This window comes from Lichenostomus cassidix, chromosome W (assembly GCF_008360975.1).
Source record: "Lichenostomus cassidix isolate B80296 chromosome W, HeHo_3.0, whole genome shotgun sequence".
NCBI lineage: Eukaryota > Metazoa > Chordata > Aves > Passeriformes > Meliphagidae > Lichenostomus > Lichenostomus cassidix.
In genome coordinates, this window is record NC_139510.1 from 14,064,310 (window position 1) to 14,088,538 (window position 24,229).

Sequence of the window (24,229 nt, forward strand, 5' to 3'; positions counted from 1 at the left end):
GAGTCTCATCAATTGAGATTTGAGTCCCACCACAGTATTACTGACTTATGGGTGTGACCAGATCCATCTGTAAAAACAGTTAACACTTGCAACAGAACTTTGCATCTCTTGGGTCGTGTTAAGAAATTAAAACCAGCTGCCACGAGCTTGTGTTTTGGGGGATGTGTAGAAAGTTGTCCAGAGAAGTCGGTGAGAGCCATCTGAAACGCTTCAGACTGTTGAAGTAGCCACTGTAAGTAAACAGTAGTAATAGGCAAACAAATCAAACAGAAATCTACACCTGCAAGTGCGACAAGTCTCTGTCTAGCTTTTACAATGAACAAAGCAAACATTTCATGTTGGGTGTTAACAGTTTTAGACATGTGGTGTGGCAGAAAAATCCATTCAATGATTAATAAGGGGTCTGGCAAATTAGGGTCCCACTGAAAAATTAAAGCATGGGGCTGCTTGGCCAGATTTAAAATTATTAAAGAAAAGGGCAACTCAAGAGCCCATCGGGCTGCTTGCTGGTTTGAGATAGCATCAGCTACCTTTTGCAATGCTAGGTGAGCTTCTAGTGTAAGCTGCCGAGGTGATAATAAATCTGGTTCTCCTTTTAACAAAGCAAAGGGCTCAAATCTGAATTTATGATTCCCAACAGGGGATGAACCCAATTAATTGTCTCCAAAAGCTTTTGAGCATCATGCAAAGTACAAATGTTGGTTTGAATTTGTAAAGGCTGAGGAGAAATACTCTGGGTTCTAATTTGCCAGCTAAGGTATTTCTAAAGGGGTTGATGCTGAATTTTTTCAGGAGCAACACAAAGTCTTGCTTGGGTTACAGCATCGCTGACAAGGGCTGGGGCTTTCTCCATAACTTCTTGTTTTTCTGCAGCAATTAGAATGTCATTGGTATAGTGATATAAAAGAGTGTTGGGCATGTCCCAACGAATGGGGTTGAGGATTTTTGCAACAAACCACTGGCAAATAGTGGGACTATTTTTCATGCCTTGGGGCTGGGCAACCCAGTGATATCTTTGCAAGGGTGCCTGCATATTGGTGCTTGGGACGGAAAAGGCAAATTTTGGTGCGTCTTCAGGATGCAAGGGAATATCAAAAAAGCAATCTTTTAGATCAATGACTGTCAAATGCCAATCTCGAGGGATCATGGTAGGAGATGGGAGGCCAGCCTGGAGCGCTCCCATGTCCTCCATAACAGCGTTAATTTTACGGGGGTCATGGAGCAAGTGCCACTTGCCAGTTTGTTTTTTAATGACAAACACAGGTGAATTCCAAGGACTGGTGGAGGGGACTATGTGTCCCTTTTAAGCTGTTCCTGGACCAATTCGGTGAGTGCACGCAGTTTAAGTAATGGCAGAGACCATTGATCCACCCAAATAAGTGTATCAGTTTTCCAGGTTAATTTTAGGGTGTTGCGTGCTTCAATGGTCCTCATTAAAACACTGAATTCTGAAACCCCATTGAGAGAGTACATCTTGTCCCCATAACACTATGGGCACAGGTAAAACAAATGGCCTTACAGAGGCTGTGTGGCCTTCTGGTCCTGTTACTTGAACCAGATAGTGACTGATAACTGCGACTGCTTCCTCCGATTCCAGTGAGGGCTAGGGGCCCCTCCATGAGGACCCAGTTAAGGGGCCACTTATCTTGAGAAAAGACAGTGACATCAGCTCCGGTATCTAAAATACCAGTGAGCGTTTTTTGTTGTCCTTGTAATGACAGGGTGCATTGGCAGGTAGGACATTTATCTGAAATTGTTTGTGCCCATAATATTTGCGGGGTCTCTATGGAACCAAATCCTCCCACCCTGGTGTTATATTTTTCTACAGAAGATGGTAAATCATGTGGAAGAGGGATTAATTTAGCTATGCGGGTTCCTTGCGGGATAAAACACAGTGGATTGGGGTCCAAACCATGATCTTAAGTTCATCATTAGAATTTAAGTCTACGACCACAGGGAGAACAGAAAGTCCTGAAAGGCTACTTGAGGACTTTCTTAATAGTAGGGCACTTTTTTGAGGCCCTAGTGGTCCAAAAATTCCTGTAGGGAGTAAATGAACAGAAGAATCACGTAATGTTACTGTGGCTAAGATGTGTAAGTCCAATCCAGCACTGTCTTCAGTTGCTGGGCGAAGACTTGAGGCAAGTTTCCATTGGGCATCTGTGGGGCTGGCATCTGCCAGGGCGGCTGAAGCATCCGTGTACGGAGCCATCCCACGCTCTGGTTCCAGTTTCCCTGGTATCCTCAGAGCAGGCAACCTTCGGAATCATACTTAGAGTGACATTGGTTAGCAGAATGTGGGCCTCTGCGGCACCGTGGGCACACAGGAGTGGTTTTGGGTTTATTTTTTTTCAGAGCAGAGCAGTCCTTTTTTAAGTGACTGGGTTTGCCGCAGCCAAAACAGACTCCTGAAGTTGCGGGGGGCCCTCTCACAGCTGCAAAGGCTGCAGCCATGGTTGCATATTGATGTTCTAATGTGCCAACACGGTTACACGCTTCAACCATTTCAATTAAAGTTGGATTTTCGTTAGGCAGGGACTTAAGGAGTTTTTTACAGTCTGCGTTTGCATTTTTGACAGCAAGCTTTAAAAACAAAATTTTGCGAGCATCTGCATTATCAATTTGGCGTTCAAGCACCTGCTTAAGGCAGTCAATGAACTGCATATAAGGTTCTTGGGGTCCCTGGATGATAGTTGTGAATTATTTTTGAGGCATTTTTGCATCAGGGACCTTCAGAAAGGCTTGGCGAGCCCCATTTCAGACTCCCTCAAGGGCTTCCTTGGGAATGTCTCGGGCTTGGATGGCGGGATTGGTGTATGGTCCCATTCCCATAAGCTGTCTAGTCATGAGGCCCGCCAGGGTCTGATTAATATGACCCACATAAGATAGAAGCAGATCCTGTATACCTTTTTCCCACTCCTTTTCCCATAAAGCATTTTGAGTGGGGGATAGCAACAGCCGTGCCAGTGTTTTTAAATCATATGGTGTCATGATATGAGTGGCAAACACAGAATTTAGCAGGCTCACAAAAAACGGTGAACTGATACCATGCTCCGTGGCCGCCCGCTGAAGCTCTTTAAGCTCTAGGAAAGATAGTTGTTCCCAATGGGCAGTTCGCTTTCTTGGTCCCATATATAAGACCGGTGCCACAATTTTGTCTGCAAAGTCTAAATACCCTTCCTTTAATGCTTGTTGTTTCAAGCGGACCCAGGTATCATGAGAGTTGGGGAGAAATATATCTGGCTCTTTTTCAGGATCGATGGGTCCGGGGTCAAAAGGATCTTCTCCTTCATCTTCACTGCTGTCAGCTGGACCATAGCCAGCAGTAAATGCTTTTATAGATCGTGAGGAGCCCCTCTCCCTTTTTGTTGCAAGAGGGGCTGGAGCCTCTAGTGAAAGAGACACAGTCTTATCAGATTGTAAAGAGTTCTGAGGTTCCACTTCTGCAGAGTGGAGGCAAGGGGCATCCTCTTTATCTTTAGCAAGAGATTTTTCCTGAGCTTTTAAAGTTTCAAAAATTACTTTCCAGGAGGGAATCAACTCTGCAGCAGCTTTATCACCCTCAGCTACAGCAATCCAAAGTTCCACTTCTACTCTGTCCCACAGATCCACTGTAAAGATTGTGGACTGAGTAACCCCTTGCAGTTTAGAAGCATTCCATCAGAGTATAATTTTTAAATCATGAGCAGGCAAAGATTTGCCTTGCTTGTCTAGCAGCTTTGACATAAGGTCAAACATGTCTCTTTCTAGGGTGGTCATCTCTTGATCCTGGCTCATAGTTCCCTGCAGTGACTCACCTCTTTTTCAGAGGATCAATTGCTGGCCGGCATGGCTCCCGCTTCTTCCCGCAGCTTAACCACAGTTCCAAAGGCTCCTGCTTCTCCTGCGGCTTAACCTTCGGCAAAGTTCTGAAGTTCTGCAGGGCGTCACTGACTGTCACTTAAGAGCAGTCCCTTGATCACACAGTCCTCCCATGGGGCACCAGATGTTGAGTGATGGTCAGCAATGGAAGAGACGGGGCAGATTGCTTGGGTGCAATAAGCCAATTTTATCGATACAGAGCTGAGTATTTATACCTTTTTGCAGTAACTAAAAATAGATCCTTATAGAAGCAGTAATCACTATAACAACCATATCTATGTTTCTCAATAATATTGCAAAACTAAAAGCTATCACTAACCAGCACAGATACATACCAAACATGCCATTCTCTTATGCTATCTATTTTGTGGTAGGCAGCACTGCCTGCCATGGTTTGCGGCCTAGCAGTGTTGTTACGTCCACTTCTGACATGAGTTTAGTAGTGCTCCCACTTCTGCTTTCCAGCTGTATCTCCACACATCTAGAGAAAACCTTTGTTCAGTACTGTTTTCTATTCTGTGTAGTAGATTTTCTTTTTTGTCTGTGGTGGTGGAGGCACTTAAGTAATATTAATTCCCAAGATACTGAGTGTTTCAAATTTCTGTTGATCTCACTGGGATTTCGAGTGGTGCAACAGCTCTAGAAAGAAGGCTGCTTATTGATTTGCAGACTAAAATCTGGGTTGACTTTTAAGTGCTTTGAAGTGTTACTTGAATGTGCTTTCAGCTTCTAAATGCACCTGCTGGCCATGGTAAGTCCATATTAACTTCAGTTCATTAGTGTTGTATACAAAAGCAGATCAATGAAATGTCACTTAGTAAGACTAAAACTGGGGATGTTTTTTACCTAGTATAACCCTGTCTGCTCTATGTGAGAAGGTAGTTAATGCTTTTTAGTGCATCTTGTAAGAGTTGCTTTTCTTAGCAGCTGTATGGGAGAGTGCAGGTGCTGGACTATTGTCTTGGGGTGATTTGATGAGGATACTATTCCTGATCATCTGCTTTATGCCCAGAAATAGGTCCTGTAGCTTTAAACTGGGTCTGGGGGAGGGGCAGGAGCCGGGGGGGGGGGAATTCTGGCACAGGTTTTGTCCAAACTCTCATTCTGGTGTGCTTGGTTTGTGGAGCGGGCAGGTTACATTGTTGCTTTTAGCTAGCTTGGTTTTTGTTAGCTTAGGCAAGAAGTTTTCCCTGGACTGCAGTAGGAATTCTTCGGTGGCTTCTGTTTTTTCTTCTGGAACTGTTCATCTTAGCTTCTGTCTGAGATCGTACCATTGGCAGGAGCCAGCCAGTGTGGACTGGCGAGGAAGCTGTGGGGACACCCCATCTCTGCCCAGACCCTGGGAAAAAGCTGAACCATGGAAAGAAAGAACTCTAAATCCACCAGATTTGTCTACAGCGAGGAAGAGACCAAACCTCAGAGGTCCACCAGGTTCCCATCTGTTTTTTTTCCCCCGAGCTCCCCCATGGACTTTTCTTCTTCCCCCGAGACAAAGCCATCCGCCATTTTGTTTTTCCCTAGCACGTGGCCAGTGGAGTTTCTTTCTCTTCCCCTGGCATTTTGGGTTTGTTTGTTCTGCTATGGGTAGGGGTGTGTGTGTGTGTGTGTGTGTGTGTGTGTGTAGAGGGTAAAATTCTGACGGTTCAGTATCTTAACAGTTATTCATTTTCTCCCATGTTGTGTGGGCACTTTGTTTGTCAAATAAACAGTTAATTTTTTTTTCACTTTCACCGACCAAAATTCATTTTGTATTGGTGGGAAGGGATTGCTGAAACCCTTTTCTTTAGAGGAACCATTTATTCCCGAGCGTTCTCTCCCAAACTCATCTCTAAACCGAAACAACTATAGTTCTTGATCTGTGAGAGTGACTGCTTTCTGCTTGACTGGCCTGCAGAGCAATGTTGTGTGCCCTTGACTTTATAATCCTGAAGGGAGCAATGTTAATGTAGTGGACAGAGCTTGCACAGCACAGACTCTGTGTCTACTCCTTGTGTAGGACATGCTACTGCATCTTCATTTCCTTCTGGAATTTGTAGAGCTCCCTGCCTCTCAGGAGTAAGACTCAATTTGTTGACCCAAATAGTCCAGGCCTACAGGTGGTAGAGTGCTGGAAATGTAGAAAAGCTTACTGTGATCAGTTCTAGGCACAGGTGGTGCTTTTAGTTTGATGGGAATGATTAATCTGAGGTACTTCAGCCCCTTAGGAGCCAATTTGAAGTGCTGGTCTTGAAAGCCTGTTCTAAACATTCACTGAGTAGTGGGTACATCATGGATTCCTTCAGTTTTTCTTCAATTTTTTTGATTAGAGAAAGATTCACTGTTGTTCTGTATTTTATAGCTTTTTATTAATTAATTGCATTGAAAAGTAAATGCCATCTCTTTTATATTCCATCCAAAGCAGTTAAGCAATAGAAGGAATAACCATGGGAATGTAGAAGACAGAAAATTGATAGCCTAAGTCCTTGAAGAGGGGGAAAACAAAGAAGATAATACCTTTTTTTATCCAGGATGTTTAATGATGAGCCAACAAACTCCCAGTTTTGACTGGTTCTGTGGTGAGAACTTGCCCTAGTGATGAACTTTGCTCATTATAATAGTAAAAACCACACTCTTAGCTCAGGCACCCTCTACTCATAAAAAGACCACTACTCATCGAGCATGTGCCATGATTTCTTGGGACACAATGCCTTTAAATCAAAGCAGAGAGAGGATAAGCCAATAGAAACTTAGGCAAGTAGTGACTTAAGTAAGATATGCTAATAGTTTAACATTGTAACTGTATAAGTAGGTATTTGTGTGCCTCGGTGTGCTGGCTTTGTGGATCTACAACCCAGCACCCCTTTCTGCTCAGACCTGTAAATAAATCAAATACCTTGACTCTGTGGGGATCAGCTTCTTGCATACCAGGTGAAAGAACCTGGTTCGGGACAACAATGAGGGGGGAGAGATGTCTCCCAACTTGCTCAGATGCATTTGTAGTTCTCTGAATTAAAGTAGAGATTTAGCAGGTGTGAAATTTGCACAGCGGTTTCCCACCTATTAAACCTGCAGCCAAGACTTCACCTCATATCTGGAACATGACAATGTGGCCTTGCCTGTTCTAAGTGTGTTTAACAGATGCTGGTGGCTGTGGATGTAACACCAGGTTGTGGAGGTGGAAGAATGAGAATGTGTTTCTAGTTGGAATCTGTACAGAGGGGAAGGGGAAACTGCATCTACACCTCTTGGATGTCTGCTATCACATGTACTGCTGGGTGTATTCCAGTATGTCACAAGTTTTGTGACATTCAGCCCCACTTGGTACAGTGACAGGAGACATTCAAGAGGTATAGATGCAATCAAAAATTAAGTGTAGAAATTACCAAAAGAAATTTGATTCAAACATACTAATCAAAGATTATATATCAGAAAGGAAGTGGGAAAAGCCCAGTAGGTATTTTATACCAGGTTGTTTCAGGAATCTCTCAGAATATGAAGATGAGGCTTCAGATTAAGATTTTGTGAAAACAAAGTGCATTCTTTTGCTCAGTCTAATGGCATAACTGAATTGTGTTAGAATGTTTTGATTGGAAACTTGTAGCTTCCCATGTGCTGGTGTAACATGGTGGTGCTTTGTTTGTAGTATTCTTAGTCTGTTTTTATTGCTGGGTGAAGTGCTAAAAGTACTAGCTATGAAGTAAGGTGTGCTGGTATGAGAGTATTTGAGCAGGGACAGCCTCAAAATTATTTAAAATCCTGATCTGTCTTAGCAGCAAAGTGACTAGTGCTTATACTTGCTTTCAGCTAGCCTCTTGACCAGAAAAATGCACTTGATAGCAGCTGGGACAGTAATTTTCCTCACATAGTCACTTATCACAGCTTGGCAGGTAGCTAGATAGGGTATGAGCTTGTGGAGGAAACCAATGTGATGTTCTTTCCTCTGTCTGCTACCCACATACTCGTGGTGTGTTCACTTAAAGGCTTGTGAACAGAACAAAACTACTCTTGATCCTAAATGGCTTATGATCTTTGTTTATCTGTCAGAGCTGGGACCTGCTGAGAATTAAGCTTCTTACTATACATCATCAGTGTAGCTGATGGCGTCGGAGGAGAAAGGAAGTAGTATACATAATTGAAGCTGATGTTTCAATAGCATCAATGAGATTTGTCTGCACTGCTCCATAACAGTGTGTTCTCCAAACTTGTGTGTTATGGAGAATACTACTAGTAGGTAGTTCCTCTTAAAGAAAATTTTAGACATCAAGCAGCAGCATTGCAGAGCCAAAGCATCCATTTCCCTTACTGCATTGCATGTCCCTTCTCTGTTTGACAGGTATTCGATCGGTGAGCTTCTACGAGCACATCATCACAGTGGGAACGGGGCAAGGTTCCCTATTGTTTTATGATATCCGAGCCCAGAGGTTCCTGGATGAAAAAACCCCACGTGCCTGCTATGGACAGAAGCAGAAATTAGGAGGAAGTGAAATTCTGAAGTTGACTACTGGGAAAGGTTGGCTGGTGAGTATCTTGTTGTAGGAAACCCTTTACACAGGAGTTTACACTGGTTCTTTTTATAGTAATGGAAGCTATTGTATGAAATTTGTCCCAGTCAAACAGTGATCATGTAACTAATAACTGTAATCTTGAAAATCAAGAAGTGCTGCAGTATTGCTCTCTACAAAAGCTTTATGAAAGGGTGTTGAATGGTCAGTTGCTCGAATCTAAGGCATACTGACTACTTTTCTTATGCACTGATTCATAAATGAACTAGATTTTATATCTTTATATTTTCTAATGTAATCTAACTTCTAGTTTTCAGAACCTCAAACACAAAATTCATTGTCTTCCTTAAAAAATGTGCTACTCTAATGTGGTACTCAAAGCAAGATCGATTTAATGTAATTGTGTGCAATATTCAAAACTATCCTCCTGAGGTAATGCCATGGCAGGCACTTGAGTTCAATTTCCTGCATGTTATCATAAAGCAGTTAACAGCTTTGTCTAACTCCTCTCCATTATCCTTTGTATTCATGTGATGTAACTTTAAAAACTAACGAAACTTGATATCTTCCCTACCCTTCACCTCCCCCTCCAATGTTTGGCCCCAATGTCCCCAGAAAAAGCTTCAGGATAACTTTGTTATTGATCTGTCTGAAGCTTCAGGACTATTAAAAAAGATCCTTTTTTAGGCTCTGGAATCTACCTTCTGCTTTTGTGAAACAAGGTTTTGGGTTTGTTTGGCCGCAGTAATTATATGAATTTTCCTTTAACAGAATCACGATGAAACCTGGAGGAATTATTTTTCTGACATACATTTCTTCCCAAATGCTGTTTATACCCACTGCTACGACTCATCTGGAACGAAACTCTTTGTGGCAGGAGGCCCCCTTCCATCAGGACTTCATGGGAATTATGCTGGTCTCTGGAGCTAATGATAACTCTTCATAAATGCTGATCTTTACACAGATTTCCACTTTTCTTTACCATTTTAAAAACAAACTTGTGTGATGCCATTGATTTCTGGTTAAAATGCAAGTTATTTTTTGGCAGAGTTTTCTGTTGGTTTCCAACAGTCTTGTACATCTTTTTTAACCATTATTTTTGCTTTAACCTCCTTGATCTTTTATATGAAGGGTTTTTTAAATCCTTTTTTAATTGTATTTACTCCAAATGACTCTTCCCCCACATTTAGGCTGTCTTCGTCATGTGCCTCCTCCTCTTTGCTGTGAGGTAGGATTCCTTTCTTATAGTGTGGTTGCTCCTGGACTTTCTGTGAAAGTCTAGAGGCTGTGTGTCTGCAGATATTTTGTGTCAATTCCATTACCTGGAGTGAGGACTACTTGTAATTTAAAAATATTAAAAATATTTGTAAGAGATAAAGTAGTAGCTTATCTGTAGAGCCTGGCCCTAGTCTGGGTTAATCTTATTTTTTAAGAGTACAAGTCTAATGACACTGTTTATACATAGAGGAGTACGGTCATTTTAATATGTACTCATTGGAGCCCAGGGACAGATTCCCCAGGGGTATTGCCCATCAAGCCCAAAGTGCAGGAGTTTAAAAAAATGCATTTGTATTTGAATTGTAGTTTTCAGCAGTGCCAAAAGAAAATTTATCCACTGTTCCTTTTCTGCTTCTCCCAGGTATCAACTTGCACAACTGGAGTTTGTATAGGCTGTTCTGCGGTGTGGCTATTGCAGGGTGACATTACATTGAGGGCCTGCAGAGGTACTGAGAGGAAATGGGGGCTAGAGACATGAGTGTTCTTGTCCTTCAAAATGAACTAAATCTATCAATTTTCCAGATGAGTCAAGGTTCCTTAGTATGCTGCTGTGGTAGCTCATGGGTTCTTCATTAACTGCCTAAAACCCAGGACCATTTTTTGTCCCAGGTTGTGGAAACTTTTCCCATTTTAGCTGTTCTGGTTGGCCATCTCCTCTAATAAGCCAATGGAATAAATAAACTGGGGTTTTTTTCTCTGAGGTTAAAGAGTGCATCTTGGACTTTAATGTAAGCTGGAAGTTTTCCATGTAACAAGATAACTTGCTGTTAGCTCACATTGAACTAGCACCATCTGTTGTCATCTTGCTTGCTGTAGGATAAGCTCAGGTTTTCCTTGAATCCCCTGCTGCCTTCTGCAATCAAACTCCCTCATATTTCATGTGGGACTGGGTGGGGGAGAATAGGTCCAATGCCTTTCAGGTCCAACCATGAAGCGTATGAATTCCAGGGTGATGATCTTACCTAATATTGTCTAAAATGCAGGAGTCAAGGGTGCTTCTAGCCTTTTGGCAGGCACCAAGCTTGGCTTGTTAGACACCTCTGTCCTCTGCTGGGATGAATGCCTTTTCCATGCCCTTGTCACCAGTGGAGCAGAGTGTGCCTGTATCTCATTGCTTTGGTGTCAAATAGGTAGTTGGCTGAAGCTGAGAAGAATGACAAGGCTGGGACATGCTCTGTTCTTCTGTGTCTGCTGGAGATCACAGTCACCACTGTGGAGTAGCTCTAGTCTCATATGCAGTTCCTGCCAGATTGCCTAGAGCTAGTCTGCATGTGTCTTTGTGGTCCCTCTCATTGTACTATATATCTTCATAAGTAATGCCAAGCAGTGAGACTTGGGCTTAATTTCTGGTTGGTAGTGGACACTTGGATGAAAATCCTACAAGAAATGCAGTTCCCTCCCATCCAGGTGAAAATCCTGGTAAGATAAAAGGTCTCCCAGACATACACCTGTCTCAGAAATATCATTTACTCACACTGAGTACTGACACAGGTACTTCACAAAAAGATCATCTTGTGGTGTTTCATAATTCTACTTCCCTTGTGGGTTGATTGCTTAAACTGAATCAGTTCATGGGGATATTATAAACTATGGAGTAGCAAAGGAACTCTCAAATTTTTTTTAGAGTTGTTCATTGTTTTTTAAAGATGTTGTAATGGTGCATGTCTTGTTCTGTGATGGCAACTTACTGCTTTGGCTATTTTAGGGGTTTTGAAAAGTGGCAGTATACAGAGAAAAACAAATCTTGGTGAAGTATGACAGGATGTGTATTTCTAGGATTATTCCTCCAACTACCATGTAAGATTACTCTGTCACAGGGAACAATTTCTGGTTAGTTGTTTTGTTTGGCTTGGCTTGAGGTGCCTTTTTTTTCCCCTCTCCTCTAAAGAAACTAGACACTTGACTTTGAGTGTCCTCTAATTCTGCTGAAACAACTAGTTAGGTGCTTAGTGTCACCAGTGCCAAAGGAAAATTCTTTATCTGGAAACTCTAACCCTGATGTTGATCTATAAATTTTAAGCATATTCCAGGTCTGGGTGTGGGGGCAAAAAGGGAATTTTTATGCACTAAGCTTTACCCTCTAAATATGAAGGCTGATCTTTCTGCAGAGTCAGCAGAGTCTCTAGGTTATTGAAGAGGTCACCTTGGCACCCCTGGAAAGTGTCCCTCTCTGCCAAATCTGGTCTCCACAAATACCTCAATGTGCAGTCCTAAAGCCTGGGAGTGTGAGTGCCCTTTTCCTCACTTTTTTCTGCATAGGAAGCTTTGGACAATTCTCAGAAGAATCTGGACAATGATGTAAAATTTCTCAAGTTTCATATGCTCCTGTGTATTCTGCTTTCATGGTACTTTCTTGCAAAGATAACTTCTCATGGGGAGGGAGCCCTCCTTGTTGCTGTATGAAAAGCCTCCCAAAAAACTGGGAACAAACTAGATATAGTGCCGCAAGAACACAAATTGGGCCAGAGAGAACTTAATTTCTAGCTTGTTTCAGTGGTTTTAAATGCATGTAGCAATATAGCATTATAGATGTTAAGTTTCAGAATATTTTGTGGTTAGTCATATGTCACTTTTGGTCCAGTCAAGGTTAGAAAAAGAGGCAGAGAAAGGTGATGATATGCCAACTGTCCAAATATAAGTCATTGGAGAAATAGGACAAAAAGCCAGGTTTTCTTACTTGAATTGATTTTATTGCCCTACTGGTTTAGAAATCAGTTGAAATCCAGGATCATGGTGAGAGAAACAATGGTTTCCCATTGAAGTGCAGGAATGACTGTACAGCAGGGAATCTCTTATGTCTTCATGGAGGCAAGTTGAGTGTACCCCAGTGTTCAAATAGCAGATATACCCCTGATACATGGAATTCAGTCTGGTGACTGAGTTGTGCTCACTGTGTCTCGCTGTGCTCTGCTGAGACCCAGTGGCATTTGCATTTTCAGGCTGTCTTTTCAAATGTTTCTTAACGAGTTCCCTCCCTTGCTCTTTCCTGCCCATCTGAATGGTCTGTTTGGGGTTGCCTCCTCCACCCCAAATCATCCCAGTCTTTACTGTAGCAATATTGTACTTGCAGAGGTGACCTCTGTTGAGCAGAAATGGGCTTTCTGGCATTTTGTCAAGCCATGTTTGAGACCTTTAATTTGCTTTATTTTAAACTGCTTAGACCTTTTAGGCTGGCTCAGACCGGAGAACTGGGTAGTTGCCCTAGTACATGGTTCACTAATGGGAGGATTACATAGTAATAGTCTATTTTGGGGGGGGGGGGGACAGACTCTGGTTTATCTCACATTAGGCACTTGAAGCAGAGCAAAAAATTTTAATTATAACAGACCTTTGGACTTTTCTTCCTGCTGTTGATTTTTCAGTCATGTGGGATCTTCCGTGCTGCCAGTGAGTGTAGGAAGTAGTTAATTTTATTACTCCGCTCTTTTCAGTAGACTACCTTGTTAATTTGGGTATCTTTGGGTATTGCATTTTCAGTATTCATAATCACAGGTAATCAAACCCAGTGACTTAATTATGGGTTCAGTAATACAATTCTCCCTGGCTGACTTGGCTGTACAAGGGAGAAAGCTGGAGGAATTACTGGGAATGAGGTGAAGAGTAGAATCATAGATTCTACTGGGTAGCAACCCCTCAGTAACAGTTGGATGTTATGTGACAGACCTTCCTAAGGAAGCAGAAACTACTTTGCAGTGTTGGCTTGAGCATAGAAATGAGGGTGGTAATTCCTCCAGCCCATGCTGAGCCCTGGATGCCTGTGCTAGCCAGGCATATGCTCTCTAGCTTAAAGCCAAGTGAAAATCCCTGTGTGCCTCGCTGGCCACCCCCCCCCCCCCAGCCAGAACCTCAACTTAAAATGCATTTCTGAGTGTTGCAGTACCTTCAGTAACTTAGTCTCTGAAGCACAGACACCAGGAATTTGTCTGTGTTGCAGACAAGGGAGAATGGAAAGGAGAATATAGCCACATCTTGTCTGAAGGAATCTCCTGTTTATGCTCTCCCTTGCTTCTGCAAGTAGGCACTTTGGTGCATGTTAAGGATGGGCAAGGGGCACAAGAAAAATGGTGAAAGTCCAACAGTGTTTGGTATCACTCTCAGAACTCCTGAGGAATTAAAAAATATGGAGGGGATACTTATTCATTGCTCGGGAGGTACTTGTGAAAGGGCTTAATCAGAAACATTTTCAGAGAAATCAAGTAGATATCCCTGTCATTCTTGTTTCTTCATGTTAATTTTCAAGGATTTAAATTGGGAAGTATCTTTTTTGCTTGTGATGCTGGGTTTCTTAACGTGGTACTTGTGGTACTTGTGGTAGTTGGCTAATTAGAAGAATGCTCTTGACAGAAAGGATTCTTCCCAATTAAAATTGAGTGCCATTTTCTACCAGCCTCTCCCTCTAGTATCCTGCTGGGAGTGTTGTGGTCTAAGAAAGCGCACACAGATCTAAAACAGGTGCCAGGGTTGGCAGAGTTAAGAAAATCTGGGCTGCCTGACCATTTCTGTACCTAAAAAACCACCAAGTAAAATACTTGATTGTTTACAAATTCTGGTCATTGGACCGAAACTGAGAGGGTGTATAAAAACCCTTGCAACATAGTGTGATGTCTCTATAGTCCTAGAAGTTGATTCTTTGACCTCAGAACAAAAATGTAGGAGTCCATGTTGTTTTCTTAAGAACTACTTTTCTAGATTCCTGTCTTGGTTTGAAAGACAGGTGTCTGCTAGGAGAGGTTGAATCCTCCCTAAGGACAGAGAATGTGATTTCCCCTCCCTCCGAATTATTTTAATTTTGAAATCAAGGGCTTTCAGGCAAAGGTATGGGAAAAGGAATAACAGTTCTTTACTAGTATCTATAAACAAGCAATTACAATAATAACAACCAAAAATAAAACCAGAAACCAATAGCAGATGACTTTTTGAGCTGCTGAGCCCTTTCCCGTGTGGTGTAATCACGGTCGCAAGCAGCAGGGGCGCTGTTGAGCTCCCGGTCGGGCAGGGCAGGTGCGATGACTGCCAAGTGGCTGCAGGTGGCGCTGTGGCGCAGGGTCAGGTCAGCCTCCCGCAGCTGGTAATGGCGGCCGGGCTGAGAAGCAGGCAGCCAGGCAGCTCGGAGCGGCGAGCAGAGCGGCAGGGGCAGGGGCTGGCTCTCTCCCAGGCTAGCCAGCAAGGTGACAGGGACTTTGCAGTCATGGCAGACACCGCAGTCTCGTGCGGCGAAAGCGGGGCGGGCAGCAGGGACAGCTGGACTACCCCGCAGCTGCAGCAAAGCGTAGCCAGGAAAACATGCACTCCCAGTGGGAAAGAGGTTGAATCAAAGCTCACCCAGCCAGGAGGAAAAGGCAGAGCACAGTTGGATCTCCCGCGGTCACAGCCAGAAGCATAAGCAGCTCGCTTTCCTCCCGGTGTCCGATGGACGAGTGCCAGTCTCAAACGGCCGGCTGCCTCTTTCCCTTGCCTCACCTAGCACACCCTTTTGTCTCTTACAAAAGAATTGTTGGCTCTAATCACCCAGATATTTGTTGCTTAGTAACAGGGATGGAGAAAAAATTCCAATGCCCCCCAACCTCCGACAATTCCCTTATTAATAGGGAAAATCCAGGTGCTGAATCTTAAAATCTCATTAAACTTGTACTTTTTATTTGCCCATTCACCTGGTCTCTTTTCCTTTTCAAGGCCTCCCACAGTCTCAGGGTATATAAATCACTATGACTCATCCAAATAATGCCAAAACAGTCTAACCAGAGGTTAATGTGCCTTCCTCTTCTGGTACCTTGATCTTTGTAAAGTTATCTCACAAACTCATCACTATCTTAAAGTTGGGTACATGCACTGTCTTTTTCTAAGATGTATGTGTTGAAGTTGCAACAGTTTTGTACTGTTACTTGTGGCTTGTTCCATTTGTGTTAGGATGTGGTGTAGACACAAATCAATACACTGGTTTTTCTTGATATCAGTCTTACCTGTGACATCTATCAGTGCTTGCTTGTATGTTAATGTGTATACAAATACTGGATCTTCCCCATTGCCTATGATGTACATGATGCACAAACTACAAGAGGTGTTTTAAAATGTGCGGTGGTCACAACTTGTTGCCTGAGTGTAGGATGTCTTACAGTGAACTGTTTTTAATGCTTTTTTCCCAAATATATTTAATAAGATCCAAAGCCTTGGAAAAAAAATCAGAGCTTGCTGATACTTGTTGGCTTTTGTTCTGAATCCAGGGTCTGATGTTTGTTAACAACTCCTGCAAATCCACCCATCTAACAGAGCTTTTCTCAGCTTGCTGTTTCTTTCATGAGCTGTGTCAGAAACAGCACTGGATCCTGAACTATCACAGAAGCTGTCAAGTGAAATAGTAACAACTCTCTTCAAATATTACAATGCACATTTTTAACTGTCAGGTAAAACTGTTCAAAATTATTGACGCAACTTGCAAATGGAACAGTGGGAAGTTGCAGATATGTGAAACCAGTCTGTCTGCACATGGGGCTCGGTGTTCAGTTACCTTGTAAATTGTTTCTTCTCTCTGAAAAGCAAGGGTTGTTTGTTTTGTTTTTTTTTATTTTTCATACAAAGACATTACACATTTGGCTTTGTTTTCTAAATTGGCAAAGGATATCTTTGTTCTTAAACTGACATCTGTTGCGGTTTAGAGGATGTTAAAGCAGACCTTACCCTAGAGCGTCTCTACCCAGCCCGGTTCAGCGCCTCAGAGCTCCAAACCCTATGTCCCAGGGTTGGAGACTGCGCTCTCACCAGCCAGGGAGCCATAATGCTAGCTCTGGTTCGTCTGCTTCCACAACCGGCAGTGATAAAGAAGGCGAGGAGGGTCTATGCGTTGTGTCCATGGAAGATGTTTATTCGCATGGTGCAGCAGAGGCCAACGACCTCCCCGAGGCAGAGATGCCTTGTGGGCGAAGGCCTCACATGCACAGATACATGTGGTGCATAGACATGTGCTGTATAGACACACATGGAGCATAGACAGCAAGGTGGTGGAGGATGAGGGGTTTTATAGGGAAACAGAGAGGGGCAGGGACAGCACACTGGCCCAGTGACCTCTGGGCACAGGGGAGGTACATGGGCAGAGTTAGGGTACAGGAACCAATGGGAAAACCCGAGGGAGTGGCCAGGACCACATGGGGTTAGGGTACAGGAACCAATGGGAAAACCCGAGGGAGTGGCCAGGACCACATGGGGTTAGGGTACAGGAACCAATAGGGAAAACTAGGGGCGTGGCTAGGACTACGTGGAGTAGGGAAAGGCAGAACAATGGGTGACAAGTACAGTCATTAAGAAAGGGGTGTGGGGAACTTGCAGCTATTATCACAATAGACATCTGGAGTTTGGGCTAAGTTTCTGTCTCTTATGCAGATAGAGGATGGTGTAATTGATACAAAATGTCCCTTCTCAGCTGTAAGGGTAATTCGTTCATAAGAGCATAGAAACAGGAACACTTCTTCACTTACTGTGGCCTTCAATGGATATGCATATCCATAATTAACTGAAGTACATTGCCATACTCTGTTGATCTATGAAACTACCTTTGTATTTTGAATCAGTGTGATTAGTCATTAGTGTATTGACATTAATAAATGGTAACAGAGCTCTAATGTATGTGTATTTCCTGTGAAAACTGCATCTGTTCTCTCTGTACCCCAGTGCAGACTTAATCTGGAGTTCTCTTTTTAGTTCTTGCTAACTTTGGAGTTTCTTCAAATTCAGTAAGGTCCTGGTTTTATCACAGTCCCTTTTCAGAGTATAAAAGATTGGTTTAACTTTGTTTTTTAATCTTTAGCACTTTCCTCTCCTCCTATTTTTTCTTAGTTCACCTTTAACAGTAATTTCAAAGCTGCTTGCCTAGTCTGAAAAATATTGAGTCATAATGAAAAGAAAACATGTAGCCCACTGTAGAAACATTGCTCTGTGTTTTTACCATAAACTTCAGTGGCTGGCTGCCTACCTTGGAAAGGGAAGACTCCACTCCTGCATAGTCTACAGAAGCTGAAATTCTCTTGCATCCATATTATACAGTGGATGTCAGCAGATCAGGAAGTGGATGTGCCCTGAATCTGCACCCAGTTTATTAATCTGATCAGTGGCACATTAGTCAACTAGAGAACTGGCATCTTTGGCTGCTGCTGAGTGTTATACCTAAATTGAAGGCAAAAAGGCAAAATCAAGGGTGCATTGGTGACTTTTTGCTGACTTGGTCCCATTTAAAGGCTTTCTCCACAGACCTTTTTGTCTTTTGCATATTTGGTGGATTATGAAAAAACTGTGCTATCATAGGGCTATGAGCGAAACTCTGTGCTCAAAAGGCAAAAGTTATGAGCTTTGGCCAGCAGTAATGCCAAAGGCTGGCTATGCTCAGAGATGAGCTGGTAATGGAGCATTTGAGCAATGGAAGCCTTGAGAGTTCCACAACAGTCCTTGCTGGTCTTTCCCAAGCACTGTTCAACACTATTCCTATTTAAAAGCAAAACAGGGATTGCAATGAGTAGTGGAACCAGCTGAATTTCCTAGGTTTGAGAGAGACACTGGAGAGAAGAGTCCAGGTTCCATGTGTTTTAAATAGAACTTAAAACCAATGCAGCTACACTCTCAGATCAGCACCACTTCCTACCTTTCCCTCCATTTAGATGGGAATTCAAAAGTAAACTCAGCAATACATGATCTGGTTGTGTGTTTGCAGGTGGAACATGGGGTTCTTGAAATTTGAGAATTGAAATTTCTCATGTGAAAGAACTTTGTGTGGGTGCAAGAGCTTGGATCTTCTGGCAGTTCTTCTGCCAGCTTGCTAAATGCAATTAAATGCTCTGGACTCTTCTGAAGAACTGATCATTTTAGGTCATCTGTGTGTTTCTCGACCACATGGACTATGTAACAGTGATTTTTTTCAGCTTGCTTTCCACGTCAGTCATAAATAACTCTTAATTTGTTACGTGGAGGAAAACTGTTAATTTGATCTGGAAATGTGGGCATGGACACAACATGGACAGTGGGATTGAGGGCACCCTCAGCAAATTTACTGATGACACTGAGCTGTGTGGTGCAGTCAACATGCTGGAGGGAAGAGATGCCATCCACAGGAACCTTGACACACTTGAGAGGTGGGTCTGTGCTAACCTCATAAAGTTCAACAAAGCAAAGTGCAAGGTCCTACTACTGGGTTGTGTCAATCCCAGACACACCGACAGATTGGGCAGAGAAGTGATTGAGAGCAGCCCTGGGAGAAAGACTTGGGGGTGATGGTTGATGAAAAACTCACCCTGAGCCAACAGTGTGAGCTTTCAGCCCAGAAACCAACAGAATCCTGGGCTGCATTAAAAGGAGCATGGCCAGCAGGTCAAGGGAGGGGATTTCCTCCCTCTGCTCTGCTGTTATGAAACTCCACCTGGAGTACTGTGTCCAGCTCTGGGGTCCCCAACATAAAAAGGACATGGAACTGTTGGAACAAGTCCAGAGGAGGCCACAAAGTTAATAAGAGGCCTGGAGTACCTCCCCTACAAAGACACGCTGAGAAAGTTGAAGCTGTTCAGCCTGGAGAAGAGAAGGTTGTGTGGAGATCTCATAGCAACCTTCCAGTATCTGAAGGGGCTACAGGGAAGACTGAGAGGGACTCCTCATCAGGAACTGCAGTGACAGGACAATCAGTAATGGGTACAAATTGAAAGGGGGGAAATTTAGGTTAGATATTAGGAAGAAATTTTTTACTGTGAGGGTGGTGAGATACTGAAACAGGTGGACCAGGGAGGTTGTGGATGCTGCAACCCTGGCAGTGTTCAAAGCCAGGTTGGATAAGGCCTTAAGCAACTTGGTCTAGTGGATGGTGTCCCTGCCTATGGTGGGGGGGGTTGGGACAAGATGATCTTTAAGGTCCACTCCAACCCCATAACATTCCATGATTCTATGTATCTATTAAGAGCCTAATTTTCCATCTTGCATTAACTGGGTTACTGTGTTCACATACCAGAAAGATGTTGCTCTTTAAAAAAGCATGTTGGTGTATGTGGCAATGCCCCATGCACTTTTTAAATACCTAGATCTGTACATTCTCATCTGAATATCATTAAACATGCTGTAGTCTGGCATAAAGGTATTTTACTACTGCCCTGTTACATAGATAATTGTAATTACCTGCAGTTTGTTTTTTTCCACTACTTGAGGTTGCGTGATCTGAAAATTGGTGAACAAAAAGTATTTGTGCATCTTATTATGTGTATCTCTAAATAAAATGTATTTGTATAGTGTGTTGGCTTGGCTGATGGTTTCCTTTATTTTGTAATCTTCCCACTGCAAGTAAATCCAGGGCAGTTGGGTTTCTCCTTGTAACAGTCCAGCTTCTATGTGAACATGACTGATTCAAAGGAAACAAAGTAAACTGTTGTTTTTCTTTCACCAGTGAGTGGATTGATATCCCAAGGGCATGTTCTCAGCTTATTACTATTTTTCATAGCTTAAACATCAGTCCTGTTGTCAGTATAGCTGCAGTAACACTTCTTGCTTCTATAGTAAATGGCAGAGTTGGCACTGTTACACTCTTCAAAGCATCTCCTTCCTGTTCTCTTCTTCTGGTACCTCATTTGTTCTGAGGCAAGAGTTTCCTTTAAAAGTTTCCTTTCCATGTTATTTTTCTAAGAGATATTGTACAGCACAGATACCTATAGGTGGACAGTTAGGTATAGGACTAAGGGTTTTAGGGAGACCTTATGTACTGAAACTGCAGCTGAACCACTAGATCATTCACCATTTTTCATTGCATAGGAGAGTGAGGCCTCTGTCCAGCTGTCCTATTTCCCTGCCTCCTCTTGCCTGCCTAGAATTGGGAGTTATTTTTTTGGAGAGGAGGAATGTCCTTAAAACATCAAAGCTTTATGTTGAAGGTTAAAATCATGTACCTAAAAGCAGCTCCTGCATCCCCATCTTCTTCACACTTGACCTCACCCTGCGGTGCTAATTTCCATGGTCATGGACAAACTGCAGCTTTATATGCAAGCTATGGGAGACCAGGTATCCAGATTTGCCATATCTGCTGTCTGTAGTATTGTAGTAGGCATTACAGAGGAGAGTCTAAAAGGCATATGAATATTATCCTGTCATCCTACTGAGCTTTATACCAAAACTGAGAGATGCCAAAAAAGAAGTATTCATGGCCCTGGAGACAGGCAGGAGATGATGGGTGAGATGCATGGTGGGATGAGGTAAGAAGGCATTGGTAGTAGTGGTTCCTGGCTTGCGTCCTGTCACAGCCATGGATTTGGATGAGCTTGTGCCAACCTCAGTGTGGAAGCTGTATCTGAACTTCTTGAGCTGTGCTCTATTCCTAGAGGGTTATTCTTTCTGCTGCTTCTCTTTAACACAGAACAGGCCCCCTGCCAGGCTGATGCTTTTGTTAATACCCCTGTACCTCATAAGAAAGTGAGAAGAGGGTAAAGGAACAGTTTAAGCTATAGAAAAGGCCCTAGCAATCAGGGTTACTAACTCTCCAGTTGCATCGAATGATCCATCAAGTACAGCATTCAGATGATGTGATGTCTGTCAGCTGACTTGTGGGACCAAAAAGGATTGGGGATGGCTGAGGACCTCAAGAAGTATCAAGACAGTCAGTACTCCTCAAGCTCCTCCTAGATGTGTGTCTAGCTTAAATCCCAACAATAAAGAGTCCAAATCTTCCCCCAGCAGCTAATTCTAGCATTCATTTATTTTGTCCCACCCCCTGTCTTGCAGGTCCCCTTGCTTTCCTATTCACTGTGCAAATGAAGCAGTTTGTTTCCTTCTGTGGGGCAGCTCATCTCTTTTTGTTGAAAGGGATTTTTAAGTGCTTCATGGCAATGGTCTTCACTTTTTATACTGAACAGTCCAGATTCCCTCAGCGTTTTCTCACTGGCCATGCTTGGCATGTATATGCGTGGCCATTGTCATTTCTGGCTGTGGAACCAAGATCAATTGCACTCCTTGGCCTGAAGCCTACAGCATGTGTATGCTGCTATCGACAGCTTCTTTTCCTGTATGCTACAACTGCAGTGGCAGTGGACATAGTCCCTTTCAACATTCAATCTGCTGCCTGCCTCCAACTCCCAGCCCAGCTGCTGCAGGTTTGCTTGGATGTCATCATGTGTTGGTTTTGTTTAGCCCAGAATATCAGCAAGGTATCTTTAGCATCTAAGAGAAATTTAAACCCTTCAAAAGCTGTTGTGGTAGGCCTGAAGAAGTGTCTGAGGGGTGGGGAGTGGCACAAAGATGGCTCCTGTGTGCCCTATATGAAGGTTCTGGAAGTTTTTCACCATGTCCAGAAGAGCCAATCTCTGATGGCTCTGAAGGTGATGGACATGCTGCTGGCCAAGTCTGGGCCAATTAGAGATGTTAGTTACGCCTTTGTGAAAACATATTTAAGAAAAAATCAAAACAAAGTAGTCACACACTTCTTTTTAGCTAGAGGAGGAGAAGAAAATATGTGAAGGGAAAACAACATGGAGACACCAAGGTCAGTGGAGAAGGTGGGGGAAGAGGTACTCCAGGCGCTGGAGCTGAAAACTCTCTGCCAGCTGTGGTGAAGACCATGAGGGGAGCAGGAGGTCCCCCTGCAGCCCATGGAGTCCACAGGGGTGCAGAGGTCCACCCATTGCCCGTAGGGAGGTGCCCACACCAGAGGAGCAGGTGGATGCCTGGAAGAAGCTGTGATCCAGTGGGAGTCCCATATAGGGAGTTAAAGTTGCAAAGGCCTTTCAAGAGGGTGAAAGGCCTTGCTCCTGGGATGGAAACAGCCTGACCTCGGCTTGGAAGTCGGCACCCTGTGGACAAGAACTCAAGCTGCCTGCTGCGCACTACTTGCTGCCCAGCCCGTCCGCCATTACCAAGCATGTGAGACCGACCTGACCTCGCGCCACAGCGCCACCTGCAGCTGTTCGGCAGTCATCGCACCTGCCCTGCCTGGCTGGGAGCTCAACAGCGCCCCTGCTGGTTGTGACCGTGACTGCACCAAACGGGAAAGTGCTTGGTAGCCCAGGGACATCTGTCACTGGTTCTCTGGGTTTTTTTGTTATTGCTATTCTTGTTATTGCTTGTTTACTCTACTATAGATACTAGTAAAGAACTGTTATTCCCTTTCCCCATACCTTTGCCTGAAAGCCCTCGATTCCAAAGTTAAAATAATTTGGAGGGGAGGGGGGCTCACATTCTCTATTCTAAGGGAGGGTCCTACCTCTCTTAGGAGACACCTGCCTTTCAAACTGAGACAACTGACCAAAGGAAACCCCTTACCCTGCCCCCCCCATGCTCTTGGTTAGAAGGAGGGAGGGGACTGAGCAGAGAAACAGTGTTTGTAGCAGAAGAATTGTGGTGATGAATTTACCAAGAGAAGCCCCCATGCCCTGCCCCCCCCCCCCCGAGCTATTGGTTGGAAGGAGTGAGGGGGGTGAGTGAAGAAACGGTGTCTTAAAAGCTTATTTTTACTTCTCATTTATGCTTCGACTCTGTTAGGTTAACAAATCACTTTGCAACTTTAAGTTTTCAGCCTGTTTTTCTCTCTCTCTCAGTGTGTCCCCCCACCAGTGCTTTATCTCAACTCATGAGTCCGGTGTGTTAGTCTTTTCCTCTCTTCTGCACAGCTGTGGCAGGGGAGAGCAGAGAGAGCAGATGTCATAGGTGCCTGGCATTTGGCCAGGGTGAAACCTTGGCACATCACTTCCCTTCTTGGGTGTATTTTGTTTCTGATCTTTGCAATGAGATCTCAGCTCTTGCCAGCTGGTGGCACTGCTGTTGCAGAACAAGGAAGCCAGAACAAGAGCGCTGTGGAAATAGTTTCACACTGTTCTGTTACTTCTTCCTAGCTGTAGCTGTACTCATCCTGTCTGCTTCTGAATGGAGGATCAGGATAATCTTTCTCAATGTGAGGTGCTTTCAAGGTTCAATAAATGGATTAATTTATTAAGCGATACCAGGAACACAGTACTTGAACTATTCTTTTGCCAAGGGCAGCCTATTCTGTCAGAGACTGAAAGCAAGCAAATTCAGAGTGTATTAGAAAACAAGTACCTTTGTGCTTTGTATCCCAGCCTCCTCATTCCCTCCCAAGCCTTTTCATCTGGCAAAGCAAATGACAGGATGACTCTGGCCCCCTGCAAGGCTCAAGGGACCATGCAGCCAACATGGCATTTGGGACCTACTGATCAGCTGCTCCAAAGCACAAGCCTACATGGAGGGTCTTACCGTTCCCTCTTCAATAAGGTGTACCACGAGCTCGGAGAGGTAAGAAAGAAGCCTCAGGCCCTAAAGAGCTGAGCTGCAGTCAGAAGGTCAGATTGACAGTTGCTTGGACTGTTTGTGCCAAAAACATAAACAAAGCATGGGTTGTGTTCCAGGGATGCTGAAGTTTTGGCAGAAAGATTTGCAGCCCCTGTAATTGGTGCCTGTGGGTTTTTTCCTGTGTTATTAAGTTTCCCTGTTCCAGGGGTTTCCTCTTTCTACAGACCCACTGCAGTGCCTGGTGCATGTTGAACATTAGGTTTGAGAAATGAAGTCCACTCTCCTGTTAGAATTTTAAAAGTTAAATAAAGGACAATAGGGGACAAAGGCAATAAAGCAAAAGTAACAACGCTGGGTGCTTA

General features: G+C 43.6%; 1 protein-coding gene and 1 long non-coding RNA gene across 4 annotated transcripts in view; one reads left to right on the forward strand and one right to left on the reverse strand.

Moving 5' to 3' along the window:
* The window catches only part of LOC146425546 (DDB1- and CUL4-associated factor 12-like), a 79,005-nt gene extending 61,468 nt beyond the window's left edge, over positions 1–17,537 (forward strand). For all 3 annotated transcript variants that reach the window (XM_085041635.1, XM_085041636.1, XM_085041637.1), the window contains exons 8-9: positions 8,174–8,358; positions 9,114–17,537. In XM_085041635.1, the coding sequence (XP_084897761.1) occupies positions 8,174–8,358; positions 9,114–9,272 (344 nt within the window). In that variant the 3' untranslated portion in view covers positions 9,273–17,537. The remainder of the gene's footprint in view (positions 1–8,173; positions 8,359–9,113) is intronic.
* The window catches only part of LOC146425541 (uncharacterized), a 384,874-nt gene that overhangs the window by 289,781 nt on the left and 70,864 nt on the right, over positions 1–24,229 (reverse strand). The gene's annotated exons all lie outside the window — the stretch shown is intronic.